The sequence below is a fragment of the Phodopus roborovskii genome, unplaced genomic scaffold (assembly GCF_943737965.1).
Source record: "Phodopus roborovskii unplaced genomic scaffold, PHOROB, whole genome shotgun sequence".
Classification (NCBI taxonomy): Eukaryota; Metazoa; Chordata; class Mammalia; order Rodentia; family Cricetidae; genus Phodopus; species Phodopus roborovskii.
Window position 1 is genome coordinate 1810900 of NW_026125680.1, and position 18797 is coordinate 1829696.

Here is an 18797-nt window from a genome sequence, read left to right on the forward strand (position 1 = left end):
GACACATCATCTCATTAGTTTCAAATTGGAGCTTTTGAGTTTGACAGAGCATGACAGAAAATAGTTCAAGAGGTTAGCAATGTCCCCTCCCTACCAAGACAAAGAGCTTATAGAAAGTCTGGGTAATAGAGTCCCAAGCTGCAAGCATGAGCAAACATGGAATGAGATATTTACAATATGGATGAGCATTTAGACAGCCGTTCATTAGTTTATGTAATCCCTGTCTTTTCTACACCTCCAGCTTCTAACCCATGAAATGATGGGACTAAGAATAACAGTGATATAAAAAATGTCTTATATGGATTAAATGAAATAACATACATTAGGTGTTCGGCTACCACTAAGGTGACGGGTATCAAGGTCACAGACCTTGGCTTCTTGTATTGCTGTGAATATGATGCCTGGGCTATGAACTGGGCTAATGGGCCATCCAAACACCCTTGCAGAAGGTATGCTCTGCACTGGACCTTGAGCCCAGCAGATTTTTAATTTTTGAATTACCTTTAAGGGGATAAGGGGCAGTATTGTGCCTGGCAAATATGACATGGTAACAAAAATTCAGGTTACCCATGACTCCATGTGAAGCTGTTATAGAAATGGAACAAAGGAGCCATCAGGTAGGTGGATTAGAGCAAACTAAGAGACTCTGAGCAGGTCTCAGATGCTGCCTGATGACATTCTTAGCTTTTGGGTTGGTGGAAGCAATGGTCTGTTAATAAGTTCCAGGAAGTTTCACTGGCAACATTCGGGTCACACATGTCTATGTGGTTTACCACTTGCACTGACTTGCTTTTCTAAATGTTTCATTTTCTGTTTTCCTTCTATTCCCATTTTTTCATTTTCTCTCCTTCCTACATTTTGCCTTCCTTTCCTCTCCCTACTTCCCTCCCTTCCCTTTCCTTCTTTCCTTCCTTCCCTCCTGCTACCCATAGCAGACACACTGCACTGAGAAAATGTGTTAACACTGATTAAGGTAGATGTGCCTGTCACAGAGCACTTTCTGAGGATGGTACATCTTGTCAATAGGAAGCTCTAGGAAGCAGGAGCTGTCACTGCTTTCACATTAGAGAAGAAGATCCAGATGCATACAGAAGTTCATTTATTGTGCGTATGCATGTGTGTGGGATGTGGAGATTTGTGTGTTCCCATGCACGTTTATGTGCGCGTGTAGGAGCCCAAAATTGACACCAGGCGTCTTCTTTGATGGCACTCCATTTTAAAATGTGCCGTAGGGTCTCTAACTGAAACCTGGGCTTGCCGTGTTGACTAGTCTGAACAGTCAAGTCACCTTGCTCCAGAACATCCTGTTTCTGGATGTCTTTGTACTGGGATTACAGAAAGGCCGCTATGCCCGCTGGCTTTTATATGTATTTAGAGACCCACCCTGGTCCTCACACTTGAACAGCAAGTACTTTAGATGGTGAGCCATCTCCCTTGCTCCGAGAAGCCCTTTACTGACAAGGGCCCCAATGTAGGGGTAGAGCACAGTTTTGAGGGCTCTTTTGCCTTTGCCTCCATAACTTTCAAGTATCCCCATCACCTGATGTACAAAGTGGCTAAAGAAAGGCCATTGTGAGCTGGGAGTTTGGTCCTCTGTGACAAAGTCTAATCCTTCCCCACCAATGAAGTGTAGATATGTCCTCCTCCCCAGGGTGACTCCTACCCACTTCACTGCCCCTTTCTTCGAAAGAACTCATCACCACTCCCACCCCACTCCTTGTATTTACAAATCCCAGGATCTAGCAGTGCTTATGGTGGTGGTATACATTGTAGGATGTAATTACAATACATTCTACCTACTACTGTTGATTGATCTCTTTCAGGTCTAGGTTCAAACCCTGCCTTTAGCAGTCTTAGCTATGTAATGACGGACAGTTTACCCAACCCCCAAGCATCCGTTTGCTCATCTGTAAAAGAGCATTTGTGTTATTTTGCAAGATTAATTTGATTATATAAAACCCCAATAGAAATGTTAGCACCAAAAGGATATTTAAGTGGTGAGACTGGGTATGGTGGCCTACACAGGTAGTTCCAGCTACTCAGAAGACTGGGGCAAGAGGATAGCTTAAGCCCAAGTGGGCCATACCAACCTGGCTTACACAATACAATCTCATCTCAAAACCAAAATAACAACAGTGATGACTTTTTTCTTGATGTAGATTACTAAATGGCACTTGCTCCACCATTTAAAATTTCTGAACCAACATACAGTAAGTATGTTGAAATAATTCAATAATCACGGACTTAAGAATGTTCATTTGGCCTTACATGGGAAACCATAAACACAGAATTTAATACCGGGCTCTCATGTACTAATAACGCTGTACTTGGTCACTCTCTTTTTTAGGAGTTTTCCCATTGTTGCTGAATGTTGGAGTCAGTGGCAACTATTGTCCAAACAACAAGTGAAAAAGCTATAAAGGTTATAACTTATGGAAAAGGTCTCACAGATCAGTTGTCCTTCAAGAACACTGACAATATATAAGGATGTCTCCTTGTAACAATAGCTAATGTATAGCAATGAACATAAATTTTGGCCCTAAAATTCCCAATGTTTTTGAATTTATTTAGAAGATTGTGTGTGTGTGTGTGTGTGTGTGTAAACCAAAGATCAACTTTGTCATTAGATGTTCTCTGCCTTATTTGGTTTTCTTAAGACAGGGTGTCTTACTGAACCAGCAGCTTATGGATTCAGCTGATCTGTGTGGCCAGCAAGCCTCAGAGATCTCCCTGTCTCCACCTCCCTAGTGCTGGAATTACAGGTGAGGGCAACCACGCCTAGCACATTTACATGGGTACTAGGCCTCAGAGTCAGATACTTATGGCAAGCACTTCACCAACTGAGCCCAGAGAGATAACTTATAAATTGTGTGAAAATGTATGCATGCAGGGGTGCAATGTAGCATTATGTTACTAAAAATTTATAAATACCCTAACTAAATCAGTATATCATGTTAGCCTTTAACATGAATGTCACATGTCAGTATCCATATAGGATAGATAAGAGAACAAATGCATAGAGTAGGTATAAGATATCATGAATATGATACAAATTGTATAAAAATATTCAAAATTTATATGTATTTACATAAACAACAGAAACACCTGGAAAGGTGTATGAAGAGTATTTAAAATGGCTGTTTATCTCTATTTTATATTACTTAGATTATTTACCTTTTCTTCCTAACAATGTAATATTGTAATCAAAAAACAACATTTTTTTTATCTGGGGACAAAACATTCCCTTTATTATGTGAGCATCTCTGCTCATATGACTCTCAGCACTCTGCTTCTGTGCACACTCTTATTTTTTTCCATTCCAAAGTCCTCTGTGGGTTCCGTTCTGGTCACAGGTCAGAATGCCAGGGATTCTGAATCTAAAGGCGATTCTTAGCATCAGCCATTACAGAGGAGCATTCCAGGTGGGACACTGCAGTCTCATCCCTTTGCTTTTTCAAGAAACATTTTTAAAAGGAATTGTTATGCTCCATTAGAACGAACTACTTCTAAGGGTCAGTTTTTCTTCAGAGTACTTATTTTGGGCACCTACTGCCACCCAGAAGATCACACCCCTGTGATTGAGTGTGTGCGCATGTGTTCACATGTGTGTCCGGCTCTATATTTGAGTTGCATTTCACACAACATTTCCGTTGAATTTCATGTCATGCTTCCACTCACAGATGCTCCTCTGCCAATGTGTTATTAACATATCCATTGCCTTTCATTTCCCCCTGCCCACCTCAGTCGGCAGGAGACCATCCATAGAGAAAGCTTCTAAGTGGCGGAACGCCCTAAGAAAATTGCCTGAAAGCATGAAGTGAGGCAAACATGTGTCTCTCGATTGTTCTGAATGTGCTGCAAAAGCTAACGATCAACCCTCACCTGCTTTATGTAGCATAACTGCGACTCGGCAATTCCATTGATGAGAGTCTCAGGTGAATAGCCCTTCGCGTTCCCATCATTGCCCCACAGCATTTCACGGACAGAGGGCGGATTCAGGTCTACATGAAAGTCAGCTGAAAGTTTACAGTTGTTCTTTACATCAAATAAGGCGAGGATGATGAAAAAGGGCTCAACCTAGGAATGAAGACAGTTGACATTTGAAAAATAAAGCCTTCGGAGATAAATTGCAAAATGAGCTTTTTAATGTGTTACTGTCCCAGTTCAATCTTTAGTTAAAAGTTCACTAGTGTTATTCTGCGTAGAAGGAAAGGCAATCAGAAATGAGAAACTAGTCAAATTTGCATTTCATTAAATGTAAATTCCCAAGTTATGAGTTACCCAAAATTCATAAGTCACAATCTTTAAAAGATGGGTAGAATACAAAAGTTTCATCTAAAGAAAAATTGATCCACGGATAAAATTTAAATCTCTGTGCACTTACTGACATGACTCCTAAAACAAAGTTAACCATATAGATCATTAAAAAAAAAATCCTATCTGGTATACTGCAATGGACTAGACTATAAATTTCTAAGAGCTAATACCAATCAACAATTACTTGAAAAATGCCCTGCCCCATCAGCAAATTTGGAAGACATGATTCCTCCCTACAGATGGCATTCAAAAGCTGGTCACAGAGAGAAATTTCATGCCAGATGGTATAAACATTAACCCTTTACAGGCAGAAAAGTACTCTGGTATATTTTAGCTACTTAGTGAAAGAATCAATCGTTACTTGATAGTTCTGCAACTAGAAACCCATAATAAAGATGAACATCTAATACAGTGCCTCTGAAGTTTTGATGGAGGTATTTCTGACCACCTTGATTTATGGTACCTAATATTTATACAGACCCAAAGTGAATTCATCCTATAGAACAGTTAGTGAGCCCAACAGACTGCAGAGCATTTGTGGTCCCACCAGGGCTTATGGATACTAATTCATTTGTATGAACCAATTTTCCAAAAGAATTCCTATTTCTTAATCAAATTCAGTGCCACAGATATTTCTTTTTCAGGTTCTGGGGACATGCCACTCCTGAAAAGGAAGCACCTTTTTCATCTGCTACTCTAAGTAGGTAAGATTTTAAGATTTGCAGGAATTTTATTTTGACCAGAGAAAGAGATGAAATTCTTCATGTCAAATTTATAAATGTAACACTGGAATTTCGTCCTGCCAATTAGTCCTTAGACATAAAATAAAAAGAAAGTATTTCTTTAATATGCTGGGTGCAGGGCAGATGTTGGATGCAGAGCAGTAGAAGGAAAGGTCATACATACATTTGTAGGTGGTCCTTTTGCATTGTCCCCAATGTGACCCAAGATATTGAAAGTTAAATCATGGCAATTCACCAGGAAACGCTTGTTGCACTTTTCTTCAAATGGCTTTACATCAGGCTCAATTCCTGAAAAGTCCAACCTCTACAAAACAGAGAGTAGGAGTCATTTAAAAAGACAGGGTTCATAGCGACACTGATTGATATAGACTCATATCAGTTATTAGGTATGGCAGCAGAGTCCAATAGCGCTGTCCAGTCTTCATTTGAAACCTTTCCAGAGTTTCCAGAGCCCTTATAGCAACTTTCAAGCACTGGCAGAGAACTAGAGGGAGACGATGAGAATCTGACCTAAGGCAATGAACACATCAGAAATCCATACCTTGACCTGCAAACCCCTACCCTACATGGCTTGACATCCTTGACTCCCATTTCCCATATTTGTGATCTTGTCTTTTTACTATTATTGCTTTTTCTCTCATTTTATTGCTCCAAATCACACATCTCTCCTTGGTTATTTTTTCAGTACATCTAGCGCCTCCCTCACCAAAGGGTTTCTGTGCTTGTTGTTCTATCAGGAACCCTGCCCCCAGGGAGCTGTGTGGCTTGCAGTCTTCATCTCTCTCATCATTTTGTACTTGTGAAGGGAAGTATTTCTCCAACTCCTTGTTTTTTTAAAAAAAAAAAATGCATACTTCCTTTCTCGGATTTATCTAACATTATTTTTATTGTGTATTTACTCGGGATTTTTTTCCCTTTATAGAATATATCCTTGAAGATGGTAGAATTCATTTCCTTCACAATCTCTTCAGGAGGTCAGATAAACAGGAATAGGTAGGAAAGCCTACAAGAATCACACAGTGGTGTAAGACACAGGAGCTCACATCGACACTGATGTTAAATACATCATTGTGGTTTATATGGGTGATGGGTAGAAATGAATAATTCAGTTAGGGATATTTGGAGTTTGAGGTAATTAGTGAGTGACTGGGAAATGAGGAGAGGTCTGGGTGGTCTGCATTGGAGATAAGGATTTGAAAGTCATTGGCATCTAGGATGAGAGGCAGCCAAGGAGCCCAGGGAGACCATACATTTAAAAGATGAGCAGAGAGAGGCATGCATAGAAGGCAATTAAACATGAGCTCAGCTTCTAACAGAACTAAGGGATATGCCCCAACTGCCACAAAGATACATTTCTTTCAAAGCACTTGTATTTCAAGATAAATACAACTTTTAAACAAAAGATACTAGGAGTCATTTCCTCTGAGTAGGGCAGGCATCTGTGTCTCCTCAGAGCAAACTCTAGAAAACTCCCCAGCTCCCAAGGCCCACATAGTCTCTGTCTATTATCTTTGCAAACAGGAAGCCAAATACAGATTATAGGACAACTTATACTTTCATTAAGGCCATAGGCACAGTAGGGGAAACATGACTAAAAATGTATTTGATCAGAGACTATGACAATAAGGACAGTCAAGCCAAGAAACATAAGAACTGCTCACAGTTAGCTAAGCAGCCCAAGTCAAGAACAGGTGTTATACCTGAAGACTCTTGGTTAGCAACCTGTGTGCTAACCCAACCTGTGTGCTAACAAAGCCCCCCTTAAAAGGGCCTAAAGCATAAAATTTGTACCTGAATGCGTGTTTTTCTCTCTCTGAGTCTATTTATCTATAAATATGCAAGTGTGGGACTAGGTAGCTCCCCTTAAACATTTACCCATGGTGCTAGCTGAGGCAAGTGATTGCCATGGAGATCAACCCTAATTTCTGCTCATTTATCTACTCTCTTTTCTGTCTTACTCAGACAGCAGAATGTGGAGTAACTGGTCCAAAGTGTGCACAGCCCCCAAATGCTTTCCTTTCTTAGTCCCCCAAGTATAAACATCAAGACATATGGTCTTCTCCCACAATTCAAAGTTGAACTAGCATTTCATTATTCCCTGAGGTCACAGACAAAAATCTTATCTCTCTACATTGAAATGTGACCAGAAGAGGAAGTTGAAATTATGTGCTAGCATTTCACCTTTTCAACTTGACACAACATGAATTACTCTGTGGTGAGATGACCTTCTACAATCAACGTTAAATTCAAGTTGTTAGTGCTTAAAGATTCATCGCAATTGTGGGTTTTCTCTCATTGTAGCTCACTGGCAAACACAGAATCAGTTCAGTTTCATGACCACAAAAACACCACACCACAAGTTTTTAAAGATGCTGGATTTAGTTTCAACCACTGTCAATTGCCTCCTTTGTACTCAGTCAAAGAGCCTGACATGTCCAATTGGAGCCCAATCACCAAGGGCAATCAAAGGCTCAATCATGCTTGCAACAAGTACATTTCTGAATGAGTATCCCAGAGCTGCCATCTCTGGGACTCACTATTCTATTTTTTATTACATTTACTTACTCTGTGTGTGTGTGTGTGTGTGTGTGTGTGTGTGTGTGTGTCTGTGTGTGTGTGTGTGTACACAACAGCACATGCATGAAGGTCAGAGAACAATTTTCTGGAGTTGAGTCTCTCCTTCCACTTTTATGTGAGTTCCAGGAATTGAAGTCATTAGGCTTGGTAGCAAGTACCTTTATCAACTGGACCATCTCACCAGATTATATATATACGTGTATGTATGCATGTATGTATGTACCTCTATCCATCATCTATGTATCACATAACTGACATTAAAACAATATATAAAATTCCTGAAGAAAGTAGAAAATTTTTAATTAATTGGCTGGGGCTAGCATCACTGGGTAAAGCACCTATTGTGCACACATGAGGACCTGAGTGGGAGCTTGGCTATCCACATAAAAAGCCTCGACAGTACACCTGTAAACCCAGAGCTAGAGCGGAGCATGGAGACAGGAGATGGGTAGACTCCAGGGGCTTGCTGGCCAGTGCAGCTAAAAGAGTGAGCTCAAGGTTCAGTCCAAGATCCATTTCAAAATATAAGGTGGAGAGTGATGGGGAAGACACTCCAAGTCAAATCTGGTCTTCATAGGTGCACAGAAAGGCGCATGCACAACCTCCCTTGTACACATTCATACACCACTCATACACACCACACACTCTCAATTTGACATGGTAATTTTATTAATGCATGCATCATACATGCATACTTTTTCAATTTCAAGCCACATTCAAAACTCAATTAGAAAACTCTATGAAGCATAAATTTAAAAAAAAAAATACAACAAAATCGGTTTTCCTCAAATGATTTTATATTTTCCTAACATGTTTTACTGGGCTAAAAACTGCAATGCTCATGTAATCTTTTTATTAAAAAAAAAAAGTCAAGATGGTTCAGTGGGTAAAGGCAATACATTATGAGCCAGACAACCTAGAATCAATCCCCAACACCCATGAAGAGGTAAAAGGGAGGACCGACTCCAAAGTTGTCTTTTGACCTCCACATATGTACATGGCACATCTGCCTAGACAAGTAACACACACACACACACACATGCATGTGCACATCTGCCTAGAAACTTAGCATGCACACACACACACACAAACACACATGCATGTACACATCTGCATAGACACATAACACACACTCACGTGCATGTGCACACGAGTAACAACAGCAATAATAATAAACTGTTAGAAATAGGTCTCATATAGAAAAGAGGGAAAGAAAACAAAAATTCACTCCCCCAAATAATTCTGGGACATATTCTTAGTGAGGAAAACTATCTAAATAGTCATATACTACATACTTTCCCCATCCTAAATGCTAATATCAAATGGAGAAAATCCATATTTCATTAAATACAATAGTCTTTATATTGCAGAAATTCATTGCCACTAGATCACAGCTGTACCTAATGGACTCAGAGAACACTGAAATCATCTTTAGGCATTATTTAAATTATCCATGGTCAGAAGCAAGATGAAGGTATCTAAGGGACTGAGAAAAATACATGTACATTCTGTCCCATGCTACTAACCGTCCTCTTCAATGGGGAGTCAGGCAGAGTACATGCTCAAAGTAAGTCAAACAATCCTAAAACAATCTGCTTTCCCCACTGCTGAACAAACATCAATGATTTCAACATTTCACTGATGGTTGTTGTTGTTTGGGGAAAGTTTTTTGTTTGTTTGGTGTTTTGAGACAGGGTTTCTCTGTGTAACAGTCCTGGCTGTCCTGGAACTCACTCTGTAGACTAAGCTGGCCTCCAACTCACAGAGATCCACCTGCCTTTGCCTTTGAGTACTCCACCACCGCCCAGCTCCATCTCACCGACACTTATGTAAAATAGAAATATATCAATACCTGAACCTCCGAGTCGAAAGAAAAGAGATTCTGTCTTCCATCTCCTCTACTGAGTTTGTTCAGCTGTTCTGTTTCTCTGCCATACTAAAATTTAAAAATACATAACATTGCTAAATTTCCTTCAAAACAATATTAAATGCCAGTAAATTCTATTCTTTATACAAATCAGGTAACACAATAGTCCGTTCTTGGCTTCCACATATGCAATGTGGCTTAAACAGGTTTGACTGGCTGGGAAGTGTAGCACCATCACTGAGACTAATAATAATAATAATAATAATAATAATAATAATAATAATAATAAAGATCTGATTCTTATATATTTCAATAAGACCTAAAATATTCAAGATTTTGTGCTCTATATTTTTAAAAAATCCAAAGAACTTAGGATGCAAACAAGAAATAAAAGAGAATACTATATTTGACATCTCCATAGTGCTAGTCATGAGTTATACACAATTATGATTCTATTGCCTAAGAGAAAATAATGACTACACATCTAGCATGGCTAAAAAACACAAAGAGAAGTCAACTAAAATCCACAAAATCAGACAAAACACAGACTATGGGGTCATGAGTAAGTTGTGATATTTTAAAGATGTTTTTTAAATTTTAAGAGAAGAGTTCATTTAAAACAGAAAAACAGAGTTAAGTTGGTATCACTAGTCCATAGAAATGAATAAAGTCAAAATGTAATAGGCCTAACAAAGATTGAAATTAATAAACAGTTTAAAACAGCAAATTAATTATAACAGAACCCAGAGGGAGTAAACTTCCTAAGATACACATGGTAATAACTGTCTACTTTCAAACTTTGCTCATTTCAAACTCTGCAAAGAAGGGTAAATAACACAAACAATAGCAGCTCACCAAAGTCTTTATGTCAGTAAATTATTCATATAATTTACATAACAAATTGGCATGTATCATTGAACCGAATACCATTTGCATGAGCTGTATCATTAGTCCATTGAAAGAATATTTATTTAATGATATATCAATCAAATTGAATAAAAATAGATAAAAATTAATAAGGATACAAATGCTTAGAAGTTTGTTGGTTTGTTGTTTTGTTTTTGATGTTTAAAAAAAAAAGATTTTCCAGTTGAGAGTGGACACTTCAAGCTCATCATTTGGAATGTACCTTTTTCTACTACCTGTTTAATCAATTTGTGAGGTTTTGAACTCAAAAATAACATTCCCAAATGTAATCCAACACTAAAACCTTCCAGTTTGCCCTGCATTGTGTCAGTGTAAGGTAAACCTCCATAAGAAAGATATACCTTCATCAGTTCCGGATGCATGCTCCTTTCCAAGCTGGCCATGATGTTCTCGGCTTTTCCTTGACTGCTAGTTTCATCATCTGCAAAATTCATTAAAAGCAGATGTTCCAAACCATACAGACCATTACTAATCACCTAAGAGAACTAGCCTCTCTCCCACCCCATCCTCTCCTGCTAGATTTATGGCAAAGAATTGTGATTACGAAAGCACCAGGGAAATTTTAATGGACTTTTGAAAATCTGCCATGAATTTCTTATCCATTTCAGCACGGCTGTATTTTAAGTGTCAGGTCCCATACAGTGCCAACTCTTTTAAAAGCCTATCCTGTAGTCACTGTTCATGAAGAAGCAGGTTGGCCTTCATTGTTAAGGTTGTATCTTCACCTAGCACAAAGGACAGTCCCATGGATTAGAGATGAGGGCCTTACCCTCAAGGATGAATCATTTCAAAATTCTTACCTTGTACTGTTTCCACTGTCTCCTTTTTCTCTTGCACTAAACTATCAGTATTGATCTGAATAATCTTTTTCAACGTTATCAACCATTCTTCCATTTCCTGCTCAGTTTCAGCCGCCAGATAATGGCTATATTTATCTAACATCTTGAGTTCGAAAGCATGACGGCGCATTTTGGGGCACTAGAGAAAGGAGAAAAAGGAAAACACCTGTTCAATTTGATTAGTCCCCCTTTCCAATATCAATCCCATTCAATTATTTTTACTTCAGCTTAACACTTTCACAAAATCATTGCTTCTTTCAATATGATATGGAAAATCCCAGAACATGTCAATCTTTGCTGCTCCTCCTAGGCCCGAGCTAATAAGGAATAAGGACAAAGTGGGTATAAATCATTTAAGGCCTTTGGGATCCTTCACATTTAGAAAACTTAACCATCACCATTACAACAAGAACACATTTTGCTATCTTCACTGAAAATTTTTCCTTGCTTTATTTATAGACATGTCAAAACTAGATGTTAGGAGCAAGCTAAAATGTGACCTGAAATAAATACAATGCTTCCTTTATATTTCCTCACTAACACACACAGAAACGTGACTCACTTCAACATGCACAATATAAAATAGTATCACCAAGGTAAAAGAAGGCCATAACTGTTTCAAATCAATATTGACTCTCAACAAAATGTGTGAAGTGGTCCACACTGCATATTAGGAGAAAAAGAAAAATCTTACCCTGCCTTCAAATCTAGTAACATTTTTTAATCACCTTCTCCGTCGTGACAACAGAAGTGGCACGCTCTCCAATGCCTCAACAATCATCTCAAGAAAGGATCATACATCAGTAACTCTCCAGTACATGCTCATTATTTAAGAAGAAACTAACGAAGTTCCCCATTTTCATCCCCAAAGAATAGAAAAGGGTGAAATTAAACCAGCGTAGCAAGTCATAAAAATTGATGTATTTGAAAACACGAGGGAGAGGAATTCATAAATAGATGACTATGAGAGAAAAGAAAGGTCACTGGAAGAGAGCTGATTGAAAAAAAAATCCAGCAATCATGTGTGCCTTTCTTTTCTTCCAGTAAAATTAAAAGATGTGATTATTACTTGTTCAAAAAGCTCCTTTGGGATGGTGCTAATGCTCCGAGGTAGAGCAAGACATGAAGTTCAAGCCTCAGCCCTGTGCACACGAAACCAAACCAAATAAAAAGCACGTTAAACATACAGAGATGGGAAAGTTTAAAGAACTTTCACTTGAACTTCATGGCAATCTTATTTGAATAGAGTATGCAGATATTACTAATTGGACATTACACCTTTGCAAATATTCTTAAAAAAACTAAAGTTATTGAACCTATCACCCTTGCCTCTTCATTAGCTCAGTGATCCTATTTGAATTTCAGTGCCACAGCCCCTAACAATGTTCCTCTCCTGGCCAATTGACTTACCATTGAAATAATTTCTCTGCCTTCTCTTTCCCACCTGACCTTTGTCTATATCTCCAGCAATCGAAATCAATAAACACTTGCCAACTCCCTAAGGCGTGTACAGCCTTGTTAATTATTACAGGAGTTGCAGGAATGAGTGAGACGGGGTCTTTGCAATCCAAACCCCAAAAGGAACAAAACACAATTTAAAGGGTGATTTTGATAAAGGAAACAGCCAAGAGGACAGACACGGGGCTGGATTTGACTGGGTGGAAATGATAGTGAGGAAGGAAACAGAACGCACTCCAAGATTGAAAGGGAATTTAAACTGAGTTTTAAAGGATAAGAGTAATTTAACAAGACTTTGTATCAAAATACCAATGACTAGGGGAATTGTGCAGTATGCACAAAACCCTAGGTTCAATTCCCAGCATCACAAAAATAAGGAAATAAGAAATACGGAAGCCACAAACATGCCTTAACTCCATGGAATACACAGTTTATTGTGATCAGAACACATATGTGCACAGGGATGCAAAGGAATGAAACTAGACAATAGGTTAAAGGTACATCACCATGAATTCCATGGTAAAAGTTTTATATTTTCCTCTATGAGACAGGAAAAGACAAGTGAAGGACCCCGGCCATGTCTCGGGAAAATAGACACAACAGTAAATTAGGAGTTAGGAGAGCAAGACTTGGGGGGTAGAAAGATGGATCAGCATTTATGAGTAGCTACTACTCATACAGAGGTCCTGAGCCCAGTTCTCAGCGCCCACTACAGGCTGCTTATAATTGCCTGGAATTCCAGGGGACTCCAATGCCCTCTTCTGGCCTCCTCAGTCACCTGCACTAATGTTCACATACTCACATGCACAAAGAAGTAATGATAAAAAAGTAATTACAAAAAAGAAATGATAAAAAGAAGTATTAAGATGGAAAAAAAGGCAAAATTGTAGGATAGGCAGTATAAAATGGATACTCAGAGGAAAAATCAGGAAAAATTCTAAGACAATTACAAATCAAGAAGTACTCTGGAGTGAGACTCAAAGGACTGAATGTAAATGGTGTACTGAGAAGATATAGAGATTTCTAATACAGGTGTTTGGGGGCATAGAGATGCCATCAACCCAGAATTCTCAGGTTTATAATACTTCATCAACAACTGGCTTGGAGAAAGAGAAAGAATGATCACTGCAATGGCCTTACCTGAACAACATCAATGCAGGCGTCCAAGTAGATGCAACCTTTAGACTCCTTGGAATTTTTCTCATCTTTATAAGAATTGAGAATATATGAACCATCAGGAAGTTGAGTCAAGTAAAAGTACCGTCTCTTGAACACCTAGAAGAAATGCAGCAAAAACTCACTTGTAACATATACTCATAGAAGAAGGACGGTTTATTTGAAATAAAAACCTTAAACAACTTGCCAGCCACCATATCTGAGCAATTGCCAGACAATCTCAAGAAATTGTTAAGAATCAGGTTTCTGGGTTGGTGAGAAGGCTTGGCAGGTTAAGTCAGTTGACACCAAGCCAGTGCACCTGAGTTTGACACCCAAGGCTCACATGGGGGGGCGGGGGGAAAGAACAAACTCCTGAAAGTTGTCCTATGATATCCACACATGTACTCTGGCAAGCATGTACCCATACATACACAGTCAGGTACACACACACACACACACAAAATAAATAAGAATTATGCTTAACTTTGCTTATTTCTTTAACGATACTATCAAGTCAAGTAATTTACCCTTAGATAATCAAATAGAATGGTGAATATTTAACACTTTAAAATGTATAAAGCACTTTTACATTTGAACCACTGGCCTATTAATCCAGCGTCTTTTTCCATCAAACTGCAAGCCACAACTGGATCTTTTCCAATTTTGTTTTATCACCACAAACCCAAATATTAAAAGGCATACATATCGCGGTTTCATAAGGATCAGGATAAACAATTAGAATGAACAGATGTTTATTCTGGGAGAAATAACTCACAACATAGACAGGTGAACACCAACAGGTTCCTGCTTCCAAGAATTCCTCTGGAAGTCCTCCTGTCCCCATGCCGCTTGCAAGAGACCTCCTCCGACTTAGTTCCCCAGGTCACTTCCGCCCCTGGCTCCACCCCCAATGGGTGTGGTCGGTGCCACAGAAGGAGACAAAGTGAATGTCCCACTATACATACACATTTACATCGCCTTCATAGCATAAAACACTTACAGTAGACCAGGGCTCTTGCTCCTGAAAACCTCACAGCTTCCTCCCAGGGAAGCAGAGACAATCATCAGATGCCTCACCAATTGTCAAATACCTTCAGTGCTGAAGTTTGAATCAATAGGTCCAACAGGACAGCGCTCAGAGATGGAAGTAGCTAGGACACAGAGGGAAGCACACAGGAACAAGGAAAGGAAGGAAGACTACCCGAATTCCTTCATGGTGTCCCTTTGTCTCTCCCTCAAAAACGCTCCCATAGGACACAATGAATAGAGTGAGCAAAGAGGATTACAAACACTTTGATGTTTCTATGATTTTTTTCCAATGGGCCAGAAACTATAAGCTGTGTCAAGCATGTATCATAGTGAAAGTAAAACTTACTCCAGTCATAATTCCCCACGATAGTGGGTCTAAAACCACTCCAGAATGAGAATGGTAACAGAAACAGGAAAACAGACTCCGAGTGATTATTGAGGAAACACAGGCTTTGGACAATGTCTTACTCACAAAAGTTGGTTAAGATTTAGCTTGCCATTTGCAGTCACCCATGTGATCATCCAATATAACTTTTGATGTGATATTTAAAGGAATTTTTAAATTAATTTTCTTATTTTACATATTGATCCCAGGTCTTTCTCCCCCTTTCCCTCCCATTCCTCCCCTACTCCACAGGGAGGGTGATGCCTTCCAGGAAGGGTCATCAAAATCTGTCAAGTCATTTGGAGTAGGGACTAGGGCTTCTCTCCTGCCTCTAGGTTAAGGGAGTATCCCTCCGTGGGGAATGTGCTCCCAAAGTCCTTTTGTGCACCAGGGATACATCCTGGTGCCACTGTCAGAGGACCCTTAGACTGCTCAGGCCTTCTAACTGAGACCCATGTTCAGGGGGTCTGAGTTGGACAAATGCTGGTTTCCCAGCTGTCAGTTTGGGGCCCATGAGCTCCCCCTTGTTCAGGTCAGCTGTCTCTGTGGGTTTCTGTAGCCTGGTCTTGACCCCTTTTCTTATCACTCCTCCCTCTGCAATTGGATCCCAGGAGTTTGGCTCAGTATTTAGCTATGGGCGTCTGCTTCTCTTTCCATCAGCTACTGGATGAGGGCTCTATGATAACATATATGTTATTGATCTCATAACCAGGGAAGGGTATATAAAGTAGCCTCTCTACTGTTGCTCAGATTGTTTGTTGGGGCCAGTCTTGTAGGTTTCTGGACATTTCTCTAGGGTCAGTTTTCTCTTGAAACCTATAATGGCTCCCTCTATTATGGTATCTCTTTTTTTGCTCTTGTCTAATTGTCTCCCAATTCAATCTTCCTGGTCCCACATGTTCTCCTCTCCTCCCCTTCTCTTTCTCCTAATTCCCTCTCCACTCACTGCCCCTACCCCGCTCCCAAAATGCTCAGGAGATCTTGTTCCTTTCCCCTTCTGTGAGGGACCTTGTATGAATCTCTTAGGTTCCTCTTTGTATCCTAGTTTGTCTGGCAGCGTGAATTGTAGGCTAGTGATTTAAAGGATTTTAATCATGAAAAGAGCATTATTTGACACAATCATTCCTGCCAAAGCATCTTGAAACCCAACAATTTATTTCTCTGTAGCATGAACAAGTAAAATTATATAGATGTGTTATGTATTTTATTTTAGAAAACAGTAAAATACTAATAATGCTTACAAACATTTTGGACTTGCTTAAGTATCATATATTTGTGAATGAATACAGAAATGTACTAGCATGAGGGACCCCTTGCCAAGTCAGACTGATAAATGCTACAGCTTCTATTTCAGGTAGCAGCATATGGGCTATATGGCATAAACAGAAGGAGGAGCAAGCAGAAAACACCAGCTTGTAAATGTTACTTTACTGAGATGCAGAAATACAGAGAGTGTACTTGTATGTGCATTTATGTCTTTTGTATATTTATATACAAGTTGGGTAGCATTTAACTGAAGTGCTTAGGGTCAGAGAAGCATTTTATATTACATTCTTAAACTAAAAATCTGAAGCCAATGAATTTGGGATTTTTCAGATTGGAGGTGTTCGAGTATTACTATAATAATATACTTACACCATTATAATATAATGTATATAATGCATATTTGATTGACACATGTTTAAGTGTATAGAAAGAAATCTATATTAATGTGCAATAAAATGTTAAACAAAATGATTACTATATCTAGGCAGGTTGGCACATGCCTGTAATCCCAGTACTCAGGAGACAGAAGAATCAGGATAAGTTTAAGGCCTTCCTTGGCTATGCAGTGAGTTCAAGGCTGGTCTGGGCTATATGACACCCTGTCTCAAAAACAAACAACAAAATCAGTGATGACATTATTTACATTTATGTATTTTCGTGACAATGGTTCACATCTCAATAAAATAGTGGAACCAGAAAACCTAAACTTATATACAAATGAATAATTTACTGAGCATTGAGAATTTGTGCAACTTTTTAAAAGTTATGACAAAAATCAATATATCTTCTAGGAAAAAAAAAATCAATGTGATTTAAAAACCTTGCGACAACTCAAAGTTTAACTGTGACCAAATCTAAAACTCAAAGTGTATAGATTCAGTGATACAGCTGGCCAAGTCTGCTGTCAAAGCCTACAGTAAACCACAAAGAGAGGACAGAGAAGGAATGACACAGAGCAAAACATCTGTGGCCCAGAGTCAAGTTACAGTCTGCACAAATGCTTTCACATACAGCTGTCTCACTAAGCAATGACATTCTGCAGCAGCCACCACTTCCAAGATTAGCAAAGGGATGTGAAATGATAGGAAATCACTCCCTGTAACAGGACAATTACCCCTCACAGAGACACTGTAGCTAGTTCACAGATCACAAAGAACATTTGCTGAAAGAGCACTTAGAAGGAGCGCATGCCTCAAAGGCAGAGGATCCAGACCCTCATCCAGGATCCCCTGGGACATTGTCCTTGAGGCTGATTCTTTCAGTCCTCACTTGTAACATGACCGGACCAGAACAGGTGATCTAAGGGATCATTTTTCACAAATCATTTCACTGAACATGAACAAGTTATACATTAGCTTTCCCAGGCTAACAGTCACCCCCAACACACACAAACACATTTACACATGAGATGGACCATACATTAGATGCTCACTGAACAAGTTACACATTAGCTTCCCCAGGCTGAAGTCACCCCCAACACACACAAACACATTTACACATGAGATGGACCATATATTAGATGCTCACTGAACAAGTTACACATTAGCTTTCCCAGCCTGAAGTCACCCCCAACACACACAAACACATTTACACATGAGATGGACCGTACATTAGATGCTCACTGAACAAGTTACACATTAGCTTTCCCAGGCTGACAGTCACCCCCAACACACACAAACACATTTACACGTGAGATGGACCATACCTTAGATGCTCACTGAACAAGTTACACATTAGCTTTCCCAGGCTGACAGTCACCCCCAACACACACAAACACACTTACACCTGAGATGGACCATATACTAGAAGCACAATGTTTGCACAGCAAAGAACTTTTTTGTTTGCTCTTTTTTGCATTGCTCAGGATGTCCTTTTATTCCTGGTTCAATTGATCCTCTTGCCTCAGATACCAGGGTAGTTGAGACTACATGGGTGTGACACTGTGGGTGGCTTAGGAATTGTTTTTGAGTCACCCCGGTGTAGAAATCAGTTTGTAAATGAACAACAGATCAGGAGATGGCTATGGTCTTTTCTCATTCTAGAATTCAATGATGTATCTGCTTTTTAATTATTTGTAAATTATTTTTATGTGTATGAGCATTTTGCCTAATGTATGTATGTGTACCACTTGCATGCTTAGTGCCCATGGAGGCCAATAGAGAGACTCAGGTCCCTGGACCTGGAGTTACAGTGGTTGGGAGCTGCCATCTGGGTCCTGCAAGAGCAGCAAG

At 39.4% G+C, this 18797-nt stretch overlaps 2 protein-coding genes across 4 annotated transcripts in view; one reads left to right on the forward strand and one right to left on the reverse strand.

Annotated features, from left to right (window-relative positions):
* The window catches only part of Dock11 (dedicator of cytokinesis 11), a 181867-nt gene that overhangs the window by 99245 nt on the left and 63825 nt on the right, over positions 1–18797 (reverse strand). For both annotated transcript variants that reach the window (XM_051178430.1, XM_051178429.1), the window contains exons 7-12: positions 13869–14003; positions 11232–11409; positions 10773–10852; positions 9490–9573; positions 5224–5364; positions 3883–4077 (exon numbers count right to left, since the gene is read on the reverse strand). In XM_051178430.1, coding sequence (XP_051034387.1) covers positions 3883–4077; positions 5224–5364; positions 9490–9573; positions 10773–10852; positions 11232–11409; positions 13869–14003 — 813 coding nt within the window. The remainder of the gene's footprint in view (positions 1–3882; positions 4078–5223; positions 5365–9489; positions 9574–10772; positions 10853–11231; positions 11410–13868; positions 14004–18797) is intronic.
* The window catches only part of Klhl13 (kelch like family member 13), a 585186-nt gene continuing 572048 nt past the window's right edge, over positions 5660–18797 (forward strand). Inside the window, exon 1 of one of the 2 annotated variants that reach the window (XM_051178443.1) lies at positions 5660–5670. The gene's annotated coding sequence lies outside the window, so the exon portion shown is untranslated. The remainder of the gene's footprint in view (positions 5671–18797) is intronic. The other variant, XM_051178436.1, reaches the window with a different exon arrangement.